This window comes from Spermophilus citellus (genome assembly GCF_964194105.1).
Source record: "Spermophilus citellus genome assembly, chromosome: 4".
NCBI lineage: Eukaryota > Metazoa > Chordata > Mammalia > Rodentia > Sciuridae > Spermophilus > Spermophilus citellus.
This window is the reverse complement of record NC_138185.1, coordinates 141746081-141759206: the sequence shown is the minus strand read 5'-3', so window position 1 is coordinate 141759206 and position 13126 is coordinate 141746081. Positions and strand designations below refer to the sequence as shown.

Genomic DNA, 13126 nt, shown 5'->3' with positions numbered 1-13126 from the left:
CAGTCTCATTGTCAGGTCCAACTAGGAAGGATTCACTTCCATGCTTACTCAGGGGATGTTGGAAGGATGCATTTCCTCAGGGACTGTTGGACTGAGGGATGCAGTTCCACAGTAGTTGTTGACCACAGACCACCTTCGGTTTCTTGTCACACAGGCGGCTCCCACGTGACAGTTTTTCTTCATCATAGAGTACAAGCAGAGAAAGCAGCAGAGTTTAATCGCAAGACAGAAGTCACAGCTTTTCTAACCGAATCACAGTGATAATTCTGTCACTCTTGCTGTATTTTAGTTACAAGCAAGTCACTAGGTCCAGCCTAGTGACAATTCAGGAACAAAGGATTACAGAGAGCTTGAATATAGGTGGGTATCATTTAAGACCATCTTAATAGTCTGCCTGCCACAATATCTGTCTCTATCTCTTAGTTGCAACTCAAGAAAGAACTCCACCAGCATTAATACTGGGGTCTTCTGTCATTACTGCTGCTGCCCAATTTAGTTTGACACTTTTCTGTACCTTTCAGTGGCGAGACTGCTCTCGGTAGAATGAGTTCTAAATGGGACCTGGTGCAGTTGCTAAATGTCTTTCCTACTAGCTCATTTTTGACTGTGAAGATGAACCATATGTGCAGGGACAGGTTAGCTACAACTTTGCCAAGTATTTTCATACATCTTCAATATGTCTTAGTGTTACTCATATCAGAGAACCTCCCTTGTGTATGCTATTCACCTGTACGTAGCATATCCATCTATAGAAAAAAGTGGAACCAATTAGAGGGACATCTCCAACCCTGCCAGATTCAAAGATTTTCTTCAAAACAAACAAAAACAGTTTTTGCTACTCCCATATGATAACAGCTGTGTTTTTAGATCCCATCTACTTAGAAAATACATGACTGAAAGCTATTTTATCATATCATTGAATCCTATCTTATCATCAACATTTTAGAAATAAGACAAGATAAATATGTGTAATATGTACTTATATAAAATATTTATATATGTGTGTATATATTTCCCCCTCTGCAAATAGACGGGGAATAACAATCTCTTGCAGTTTCTTCCCAGCCCCTCAATTATCTGGCCCAAGGTTGAGAAACTGAGTTAGATCTCAGGACAGGATCAAGAACTCAAATGGCCACAGAGGCCAGCTGGACAACATAAATGAGCGAGGTAGAAAGAACATAAGAAAAATGCCCCTGGTTTTTTCTTGAAGTATGAATCCCTCTGAGGCTGTCTGGTGCTTTCGCACGTTGGAAGAGATGTGAGCATGGAAAACTGGGCCTTTACACTAGGGAAGTCCACAGCACAAGCGTGGAGATCAAGGATACCCGGCACAGAGTCTCAGCATCAGGGAGTTGCAGAGAATGGTGGAGACTGCCACGAACCTGAGAATGCATGTCATGTCTGAAGAGGGCACCTGTTACTTTGTTCCAGCCACTTGTGACCCCATCAACTTCTCAAAAGAAGCAGATATGAAGGATTTTTTGTAAAAAGTCCTAATTTTTATGTTTTGACTAAATTGTTTTTCTTTTTCCTTTTTCTTTTGATAGTGGGGATTATACCCAGAGGCCCTCTACCACTGAGGTGGCCACACACTCCCCTACCCTTTATTTTTTATTATTTTTTTATTATTATTTTGAGGGAGGATCTCACTCAGTTGCCCTGACTGGCTTCAAACTTCTGTCCTTCAGGCTGCCTCAGCCTCTTGAGTTGCTGGGATGTAGGGGTGTACCACTATGTCCAGCTCTTTTTTTTTTTTTTTTTTAATTAGTAAAAGCTCAGCATTGGTTTAATGGAACCCATCACATAATGTTATTGTTTTGTACTCCCTGTTTTCAAAATTTCAGTTATTGAAAAAAAAATTATTTGTGTTGAATCAAAATCCAGTTCTTAGCTACTCTGAAACATTGCCCTAATTCTACACTTAAGAAACAAAGAATGAATCAAACCTCTCCTCCCCAAGAGCCCTCTCATAAGCAGGGGATCGGTAAGTAAGTTGCTACCTGATTTCTAGGTCATATTCCACTGTTCCTCAAATGTCCTGCATTTCTCCTGGGTCATTTCTAGATTGGAGATATGGCACCAGAGTCCTCCAGAACATTCTCAGTACAGTCTACGTAGTACAAGGGCATTTCCTCTTTTTCTGGTTAAAAATTTATACTCTTTCACCAGGTTAGTACAATCACAGACTGCCTAGGTCCCAAGACAGCTTCTTCCATATTTTAGCTGTGAGGCTTTATGAAACCTGCTAAATTTCTTTGTGCCCCAATTTCTTCATTTCTAGAACAGGGATGGTAATTGAACCTACCTCATGAGGTTGGCATAAAAATTATTTGTCAAGCCAGGCACATTGGCACATGCCTGTAATTCCCACAACTTGGGAGTCTGAGAAAGGAGGATCCCAAGTTCCCGGCCAGCCTCAACAACTTAGCAAGACTGGGTCTCAAAATAAAAATAAAAAGAGCCGATGTAGATAAAGCACTTAGAAGTATGTCTGGCACACAGTAAATGCTAAGAAAGTACTAATACATGTTGAGCCTCCCTTATCCAAAATGTATTAGGCCAGAAGTGTTTCAGATTTGGGATTTTGTAGGAATTTGAAATACTTGCAATGCATATTAAAATATCTTTAGAGTAACACTCAAGTATAGACACAAAATTAATTTATGTGTCATTTATACCCTGTACACATAGCCTGAAGGTAATTTTATGGCATTTTTTTAGTGCACCTGTGTTTTAACTACCTCCTATCATATGAGGTCAGGGGTGGAATTTTCCACTTTGGCATTATGTTAGCACCCAAAAAGAATCATATCTTAGTATTTCAGATTTTCAGTGTAGGAATTTTCAACCTGTAAGAACATTTGTGTAACTATTATTACCATCATCCTTACCATAGTGAAAATTGTCATCTTGCGGCAATAATTGGGTGCTGCCACCAACACTTCTAAAGTAGGCCACCACTGATTCAGTAACCAACAAACCTGCCTGATTCTATTATTACTGATGCTATATTCTCCATCTCGTCCAGGAGGGTATCTGCCACCTACTAGGCAGATAACAAGAGTTGAGGAATATAAACAAAACATGGTCTGTGCCCTCACCAAGGCCTCAGAATAAAAGAGAGAAATGCTGAAACAGAGGGATGATCCCTAAGAGACAAGTATGCACCAAAACACAAAAGGTACCCAGCCTTATTGTCACAGTCTCCTACTTAATTTCTCTAAATATTCTAAAATGGAAGGAAATCATAGAAACACATCTGAATACATTTTTTAGGTTGTCATGATTTACGATGAACTTCATCTTTCATGTCTTCAAGGTCTTTCATGACTCTGAACTTTCATCTCCCATTATTTCAAGAGGTATTTGTTGTTTTTCTAATTTTGTGGAATTTTATTTCTAAGCAAAATTACTTGTTCAAAAGTCACTCACATTCTTATCTCTACCCTCCAGGAGACTTTAAATGTGTTGGGGAGTCCTTATCATACTACTTGACCATGACTATAGCAATTTTAAAATAATAGTCAACCTTGAAAGGTGTTCACAGAATCAATTCTTGTTCTTTCAGTTCTAATTACCAAGTGTCTCTGGGCTGGTCAGCAGGACTGTGATCCCAGTAGCAGAACAACTGTCTACTTTGTATATTCTTTCAGTCTCGGGGATTCTGTTTCCTTTTAAATGCCATTAGCAGAGTCTCTTTGAATTTTAATTGTTCACAAAGATTACATATTCTTCCCAGTGATCTCATTCTTACCCAATAGTGCCACAGTAAATAAAAAATAGGTATCAACATGGTGAAAATGCTCAACCTGTAAGTAGGACTTGACCCACATTTATTTATTTGTTTGTTTGTTTGTTTTATACCAAGCATTGAACCCAGGGGTGCTTACTCACTGAGCCATATTCCCAGCACTCTTTTATTTTGAGACAGGGTCTCACTAGGTTGCTTACAGACTCACTAAGTTGTTGAGGCTGGCTTTGAACTTGCAATCCTCCTTCCTCAGCCTTCCAAGCCACTGGGATTACAAGTGTATACCACCATGCCAGGCTCCTACATAAGAATTTTCTGGGGTCCTGTTTTCTCCCTGCCTTACACCTTTTCAGAATGAACAGGTTTGGATGGCTTGGTCTTTCAAGTTATCAACCAAAAATTCTTCTCCTCTTAGTTTAGATAACCAAGAAAGTGACTATAAAGGCTGTTTAATGTGATCAGCCTCTTGATAAACAAGTAAGTTGCTGAAAGGCTATCTTAGCAGCATCTGATCATCTTTGGATCCTGAACTCTTGGAGCAAGCTCAGAGATACACTGATGTGATGCCAGGAATAAGGCTAGCTTCTGTTCAGTCATTATATTTCCAAACTTGTCACTCTTTCAAGTGCCTATTATTTTTATCACCTATAGACCACATAATTTGAAAGCCTCTCTACCCCTCTCTACTTAAAAAAGGAATTTGTTTCTTCATTTTAAATTAGACACACACTGTCAAGGAGAGATTTTGAGCTACATAACAGAGCTCACATTAACTTTCTTTCATAAGAAACAAACATATGGAGAGTTGGTAGAGACTTCTTGTGAGTCCTGCTGAGAATGTTTGTAGATGGTGTTACTACCTCAAGGGAATCCTGGTTGTGATCCACCACATGAAATGTTCAGGTGCAGTCTTTCAAGACCTTTTTGAGTTGTCAGGTTTCATCTGTTGCCTCACAAGTGAAACAAGTCCTATTTCTTGGACAAGGAGGTGTCCCCAGCCTGGCTTCTCTACCTAGGAAATGCCATTTTTGTAAAGAGTTGTCATGCTTCGAGTCCTTTGGTTTGTGATTTAGCTGTTCAGGAAAAGTACAGGCTGTTCTCACTCGCTCAGTGCTGGTGATATGTGTTTTTGTTTTATTAAATCTTTAAAACGGTGGGCTTGTTTTATGACCCCCATACATTCTTTTGTTCTTTTCCATGACTCTTTAGATCACATTTTTTCTCCCTTTGTAAAAATATTAGTGCCTTTCTAAGAACATTGTGGTCTCCAGAATAGCCATATAATAAAATGGAGGAAGGAGTGTGTTTGTCGTGCTTACTGTTAGATCTGTGACTCGAGCGCATCACCATTGGGACAGTTGGAGGCCTCACAGACATGGTCCACATATTCACAGATCTTGTGGCCCCTGCCAGGCTTTTTTTCATAACTCTGACATCATTTGGTTTTAATCACAGAGCTATTTATAAAATAAAGGTACCAAATAATATATGTTCAAGTTTGAGACATTGTTCATGTTTAAGTTACTAAGATACCCTCTGTTGAGTGGAAGCAAATATTAATCCAGGGGGAATTTGTTTGCTTTCCAGTACTGGGGCTTACACCTCAGGTACGGGTAGCCTAATTCTTTTGACTCAAAAGAACCTCTTCCTTGGAGATGCTAAGGAAGAAGAGAGCATCTGCAGTCATCCCTGAATTTGGGTGAATCTTGGACCTTATGCTCCAAGGCTTCTCATCCAGCCCAGTTTCTGTAACCCCTAGAACACATCTCGAATCCAACTTGCCTACTCTACTGATGTGAATCCCCAAATAAACCAGTCCATGACATCCAGCTGAACTTGTTCCTGTGCATACAGTATCTCACAGCCCATCCTGTACTGTTAGTTTTGGCAAGTACACCACAGCATATAATAAATCATAGAAGGAAAAAGCTTTTGGCCTAGCATGGCTCAGCCTGCTGTAATGTTAGAATACAGAAAGCAGTTCTGTTTTTAGACATCCTTTTACTAACCCAACATTCATAATTTATGATTTCACTGTAAAATTCCTGCAACACTACACCAAAAGTAGTGCTGCCCTTTAATTAAGTGCTCTCGGTAGGAAAAACGTGAAACTGATGTGCAAAACATCTCTCTGTGCACAGTGATTGATAGTGATTACATCTTTATGAACCCAGCCTAAAGGTCTCAACTTCCTGATGGGTGAAGTAGTCTACAGGGCCACTTCCTGAGTCTGCCTGGCGGGGATCAGTCACTGCTAACAAAATTGGAGATAATTTGGAGGCACAACTTAGAAACGTTGAGGTTTTAAGCCTGCATCTATCTGTCTATACTTTGCCACAAGTCTGTATGACTTTATTACTTCTTTCCACAAGAACCTGTGACTAAATTTCATGCTGAATCTGCTCTTAGGTTGTAATGCACAAAGTGAAGTGTTGGAAAGAAGGTATCTTTAAAGAATCCCAGTTTGTCATATGGGTTGTAGAGGACAGGGGGCAGGTACTGGGGATTGAACCCAGGGGTACTCTACCACTGAGCTACATCCCCAGCCCTTTTTATTTTATTTGGAGATAGAGTCTTGCTAAGTTGCCCAGGCTGGCCTAGATCTTATGATCCTCCTGCCTCAGCCTCCTGAGTCACTGAGATTATAGGCATGGCTTTCTTTTCTTTTAAGACTTGGAAAGAGTGTATGACAGGAGATGCTTCTGGCCTTGTTGGTGCATGAATACAACATTATAGCCAGAGAGGACATAAAGCCATTCCATTTTTAAAAATTTTATTAAAATATTCTTTTTTCATTTCCTCAATTGAAAATGAACAACTGGTAGCACACACCTATAATCCCAGCAGCTCAGGAAGTTGAGGCAGGAGGATCACAAGTTTAAGACCAGCCTCAACAACTTAGACCCTGTCTCAAAAAAGTAAAATATAAAAAGGGCTGAGGATGTGGGCCAGTGGTTAAGTGCCCCTGGGTTCAATCCCTGGCACCAAAAATAAAAAAGTGAACAAGTTTAATTTTTAAAATAGCAACATTAAATATTAATTAAATATTAAATTAAATATTAATTAAATATTAATCCCAAACCAGGTATGCCCCAGTTTATCACTGTTTATACTTTGGCTTTTTCCTTGTCAGCCAAGTAGCCACATTAGCCCAAGTTCATAACACCTTATAGAAAGTGTTATGGGTAGTTCCTACATCTGAATTTTTCAGGTTCCTGGAAAAGAAAAGTTTCTATATTAAATGAGCTCTTTGGTATAAGTTCAGCGACTTTCATTCATAATAATAGCAACCAAAACAACTTTGTGCAGCCTAGTCATTTAATCATATTATCTGTGCCTCCAAAATGACATTTTTCTGGAACTACCTATATTGATACTATGTGTGCATGTTATTTTCTGGTGTTTCTTGCAGATTTGGGCCGGGCTTGGTCATCTATTGGTATGGATTTATCCAGGAGTTGGACTGCAACCGGGAGAGGGGCATCCTGCTCAAAGCCTGTTTCCCCACAGACATTGTCACCTTATGCCATAGCACAGCTTGACCCTGAAGATCCTGGAAGAGAAGCTTGGAGGAAGAGGTGAATCCGGAAGCAATTTTACTTTCCTGCAGCGTAAACTCCTGGCAACATCTGCCCTGAACTTCAGCTGAACTCTCGCCGCCGCGGTCTCACCACTACCTCTCTAGACAAACATATCAGGAGTTTCTGTTTTCCTTCATCCCTTGCTGATGTGAACAGCCAAGAACTACAGACACAACCCACTCATTATCAGCATTTCTGTCTCTGTCAAACAGTTAGTTTATAGATAGTCATAATCTTTCTTCCTTCCGGATGGTTTCTCCTTGTGTACTGAACAAAAGAAAAAATGTGGAGACTGAAAGGTGTGATTTTTCAATTCTCCTCCCAGTTCCCAGTTACCAAATCATCTCCTTTTTTTTTTCCCCCTAAGCTTCCATTTATCCCACACCCCCTTCTCTTCATGTGTACTCACAGGTACCCATCCTTGCATTAACTGTCCTGGAATAACCTAGCCAAACCTACAAAAGCTGAAGACAGAAAAGTCTGAATCCAAGTTTGGCTGTCACCTGCAGGGCTGCAGCCGACCTAGATGGTAGCCTATATCACATGCTTATTCTGCTCGGCTTTACAATTTCCTGGCTTCTGTGGCTTTATGCCAAGCTGCAAAAATATACTTGATGAGAATTTCCTCTTTGATAATGCTTATTTGAACTCCAAACATTTTACATTTATCTCATTTAAAAGCATTGGTTACATTGTGTCTGGGAGCCACACATCTTTGGCTTAGAGGCTGAGGGGAGAGGACTGAAATTCTGGGCCAGCATTGTCCAGAGTTTATTTTAATCATGGCTAGCTGTCAGTGCTGATTTAGCCAGAATTTTTATGAGCAACAATTTTTTAAAACACATTCCTTACACTGCTTTGTGTCTGCCTTTTATACCACATAATTTTATGACACTCAAATAATTTATACATTAGAAATGTTCAGCTTTAAAGGACCGAAGTATACTAGAAATAAACTTGGAGCAATTTTTAAATTAGCAAAATAAAGGATATTTTGTATTTGCTCGCTTTAATTTCACCTTTGTATACTGCAGACCAGACCAGACACCAGACTTCAGTCTAAAACAAAATGAATTAATTAAAAACCTATCTTTTGGTAAATTAAAAATATATCAGAAAATGTGTTTAGCAAAATACCCCCATGCTTATAAAATATAGCTTTTATAATTCAAATAGGTGATTTTGGAAATATTAATCAAAATGTAACTCTTGCAAACATCTTTATGTTGTACACATTACTTGGTTCTTCAAAAGACTAAGTTTGGCACTGCTCCTTAGTTCACTCTGTACCTAAGAAGGTTTGCAAAACTCTGCTCATTGCTTTTCCTTTAAAAGTACACAAACACCTGGAATCCAAACCAGACTTTGTAGTGAGACTGCTACATGAAATATGAAATCGCAAGAGGGGAGGAAGACAAGAGATAAAGAGGTGTCAAGCAAACTTGTATTTCAGTGTAAAATTTATCATGCAGATTTTGTGAATAAATAGGATGATTTGAGAACACTACCATATTGCCTTGATATGCGCATGTGCCGACACACATGCGCACAAACATTTTGAACAAAAATGTTTAAACCTGTTAAAGGCAGGCTCATGGCATGCTTTACACTGCTATTTCTCTTGAGGAATAAATTACATTTATCTGCACAGATGTTGAAAATCCTGTTAAACCTTTGTCAAGGATTTGTTTTACATTAAACAAATTTATGATGAATGTGCCCAAATAAATTAAAAAATTAAAAAGGCGCTTGCATTTTGTGTGTATTCTTCTACCTGACATAATGTGTTGTGGGAAGGCATGGGTAGTCCCCAAAGACACCCCCTCATCTCCATGAGTGAAGCTTTACAATTTGGCCCTTAAAAGAGAGAAAGAAACTAGCAGCAAACTACATGCTGCAATAATGTTACAAGTTACTTAAAAGGAAGCTTTTTTCCCACACAAAAACTAATCTGATTAGATCTACTACATGTGAATTGGAGGGGTGTGGGAAGGAAGGGAGTAATTTCCCAAATCAGAAGCTTAAAGTCTTCTTGTCTTTTTCTTTTATGTTAAAACACTTATCTGTGTTTCACCTCTATGTGTTGTTTTTTTTGTTTTGTTTTGTTTTTTAATTTAGACAGTATAAACATCAGCCCTGGATAGTAGACATGGGATGACAACTTATTTTTATTGCTGTCGTCATTAGAAGATTAACGTTAAAGCAAAATCTTGTTTTATGGAACATCCTGCACACTGCGCTAATGAATTATGCCACGCCAGGAAGGAGGAGTGTGTGTAAAACATAATGCTAACTGATGTCCTCTCTGGCGTACAGAGACTTGCCAAGCATCTGCTCCCACAAACACACAAGAGACCCGTTTGAAGTAAGGAGAGGAAAGGGTTCAGACCTAAGCTGATCCAGTACTGAGACTTAGGGTAACTTCATGGACTCCTTCCCACCACCCTTTCCTCTCCCCACAACCCCACAAAACAAAACCACAAACAACTGAGAATCTTTTTTCTTTTGCCTTCTAGTAAGGCAACTCTTCAAAAACACTCCTAAAATCACACACAAAAAAGGTTCAGGCTTCTAAAATAGGAAGCTGAACCTCCAGGGGAAATAATTTTCTTTTAACCATAGGTGTATGTACCTGCTCATTATCTGCAAGGCACAATTCCACCCTGGAAAAGATGATAAATTATTGGTCTTTGGGGGGTGCATTAACTCAGGCAAGCCACCAGGGGATTGCTTAGAGCCCTGATGAGGTAATCTACTAAATGGTCCCTGATGGGCCACACTAATTAATGCACAGTGCCAAGTGAACAGTTAATTCACTCGCCTCTCACCAGGGAGCTACACCCATTGTTTGCTTTCCTCTTCTGAGCCAAGATACTTCAGAGGTTTGCTCTTTTTAACCTGTGCCCGTGGACAGACCTTGTGTTTCAAATGAATTAAATCTTCAGGACCTTCAAGTTCCTTTCCTTTGCTGCTCGTATCTTTCAGATCATCTTCCCTTCACTGGCCTTTGCCAGTTTCCTTCCACATGGCTTCTACTCTGCATATCTCACTACCCTTTGGCTCCTTTTCTTTCTAGAAAAAGATCCCAGGATCAAAATACATCTCATCTAAGCCCCAATGCATCTGTTGGGGGTGGGGGTGGGGAGTGGAACAATTGGCCTAATCTCTTCAGGGACAAGCAAAACCCAAGAAGCATCCATCACATGTCAAAATATTCCTCTGAGGCACCTGTAGGATCATAAAAACTTTTAACTAAGGTAATCAGATTTTACAGGATTAAATACGGTACAAGGTTTATGCCTTCACTAAGTGTTTTGGCAAAAGGAGCCAACAAAACACGTAGGGTTTTATAGCTCCTTTCAGCCTGAGTGTTGTTCATCTGATTAAAATTGTGAATTAAAATACTAAAATGACTCTATGATTTAGTTAGCGAATTACTCAGCTCCTTCTTCACGGGGTCAGCTTGCCATTGTCCCTGTGATCTGATGGGAGCTGATTTGCTTCAAAGTATTATAATTTTATGACAAGAATGGGAGGAGAATTTCTCCTGGCCAGCACATTCTTGATCAGGGTTAAGGAACAAACAAGCTTAACTAGAGAGGAAGCGAAAAGGCAACAATGGGGGTGTGCCTGCAGTGTCCCCCTCTACAGGGAAGCGCCTGTCTGAGCCGGTGTAAAGTCCATTCTGTTAAGGAATTGGTCGCCTGAGACAAAGTTTGGATCCTCTGATCGTATTGCTCAAAACTAACCCTCCTATATACACTAAATACATTCTGAACCTGGTATCAGAGAACATGCCTGGATTCTGAAGATTAAATAAGGAAGATAGAATTATGAATTAAATAATAACCAGAACAGCTTGAGTTCCCCTTGTGTTTTTTACTTTCCTGCTATTGTTTTGAATATGGCTCTGAAACAAAAGAGCTGCTTAGGTCAAGCACTATAAATTACAGTTTTCATACAATAGGAATCCACTAAAATGATTTCAAAGCTTGATCAAAGTACTTAAAAAAAAAAAAAAAAACTTTTTAAACTTTTCCACAATACAGGGGGAGGGGACATGTTCATTTGATGCCTTAATTTGTCTCAGTCAGTATAGCACTCTCCGAACTTGGTGTCATACTACTTTATGTAAAATCCAGCTCATTGATTAAGTAAATCCAGCTTGTTCTCATTGTTCCCTGTGTAAGAAATTTAAATTTTCATCTAATTAACTAGAACAACTAAACATTTGGAGTCATTTGTAATGAAAAGATACATATAGTAACATTTTTTAATGAGCTTAACTTGACAGTGTTTAATTGTGTGACTCAAAGCTTTTGTTAACACTGTCTAACCCCTGCACTTAGAATAAAATGGATCTCGGTGGATTTTGTTGGCATTTTAGTCATAATCATGGCGTCAAATATATTTCATTTTCATTTCTTTTCCCTCACTTGGATTTACCCTGAGTTGTCTCACAGCATAGGCAAAAATGATAGAGAGGACCCCAATGAGACCTTGCAAACTAAGCAGCTTCTAGGCTCAACCACAGGTAAAGTTAGTGTGGACTGTAGTGACAATGTCAGGCTCAACAAAAACGTGTGGTACTATGTTAGGGTAATTTTTATTTTTTAAAAGGAAGGTCATTTTGAAATGCTAACATGAAATATAACCAAATCAATTAAGTCATAATAATTAAAGTTCAGAGTTTAATTGAAGGCCAAACATGAAGCCAATGAGCATTAACCTAAAATAGTCATTAATTCCCCCTGGAAACTGCCTTGGTTAAAAGTATTTCTTAAAAAAAAAAAAAAAAAACTACTTTTTCCTGAAAAAAAATTCCTTCTGTCATTTTTACATTTAGAAATAATCTCATGTGTCTATAATAGATTTTCTGTATGTTGAAAATTGAAATGGAAGCTATTTTGTAGGACAAATCAAATTTAGATAAAATCACTTCTTCTATTTAGGAAGCCATAGTTTTTAAAGTAAACTGAAAGATGTATATCCTTTATTGATCACTTAGTATTTTTCTTAATTGTTGAATTGTTTCTGTACTTATTTAATGTAAAATTTCTGACTAGATTTAAAAACATCATGAGAGTTGAAACCACATATATTTTGTTTATGTCTCTGTCTCCCAATATCCATCAAAGTTCCCAATGCTGCACAGGTGTTCAGTAAATAATAGTGAACATATTATTGAATATTAAATTTATATAAATGTATTCTTACTCACTTGCATTAAACAAATAATCAGAAGCTATTAGTTGTTTCTTATTCTGCTGAAATTTACTGGAATCAGAAAAAAATCATCATATTGTTGATGTTAATTAAAGAATTAATTTAGGAACTAATTCATTTAGGAACTCTCAAAATCTGAAATAAAACAAATGTACTAGGAGTATTTTAGGATGTATACTTAATTTGAAGAAATGCATATCATTTTATTGCATTTGCCTTAAAATTAGCCTCAGAGCATTATTGTTTATCCACTAAACTGGTAAAGGAGAACAAACTAATATCTTTCTTTAAAAATGGTTCATCTTTACATTTCTACTTTAAAAACTATTTCCCTTAAAATCCTGTCAGAGACCCATATCAAATATTCATGCACAAGTTTTGGTATTTTCAGTGGAGTTGTTAGATTAATTTCAAATGATGCTTTTAACTGCTCACTGAGTTGATGGCAAAGTGCTTCCTGGCCATAGAAGTTGTTGGCTAGCTTAAGAAAGAAGGGTTCTTTGGTCATTTGCCAACAGGATCTGACCTTTGGAGAGATACTGTCCATGAACTCTCAGTGGGCGTT

General features: G+C 38.3%; 1 protein-coding gene across 5 annotated transcripts in view; it reads left to right on the top strand.

Moving 5' to 3' along the window:
- CDIN1 (CDAN1 interacting nuclease 1) overlaps positions 1-9083 on the top strand; it is a 220911-nt gene extending 211828 nt beyond the window's left edge. For all 5 annotated transcript variants that reach the window (XM_081288683.1, XM_081288684.1, XM_081288679.1 and 2 more), the window contains one exon: positions 7167-9083. In XM_081288683.1, the coding sequence (XP_081144809.1) occupies positions 7167-7286 (120 nt within the window). In that variant the 3' untranslated portion in view covers positions 7287-9083. The remainder of the gene's footprint in view (positions 1-7166) is intronic.
- The last annotated feature ends 4043 nt before the right edge of the window (positions 9084-13126 follow it).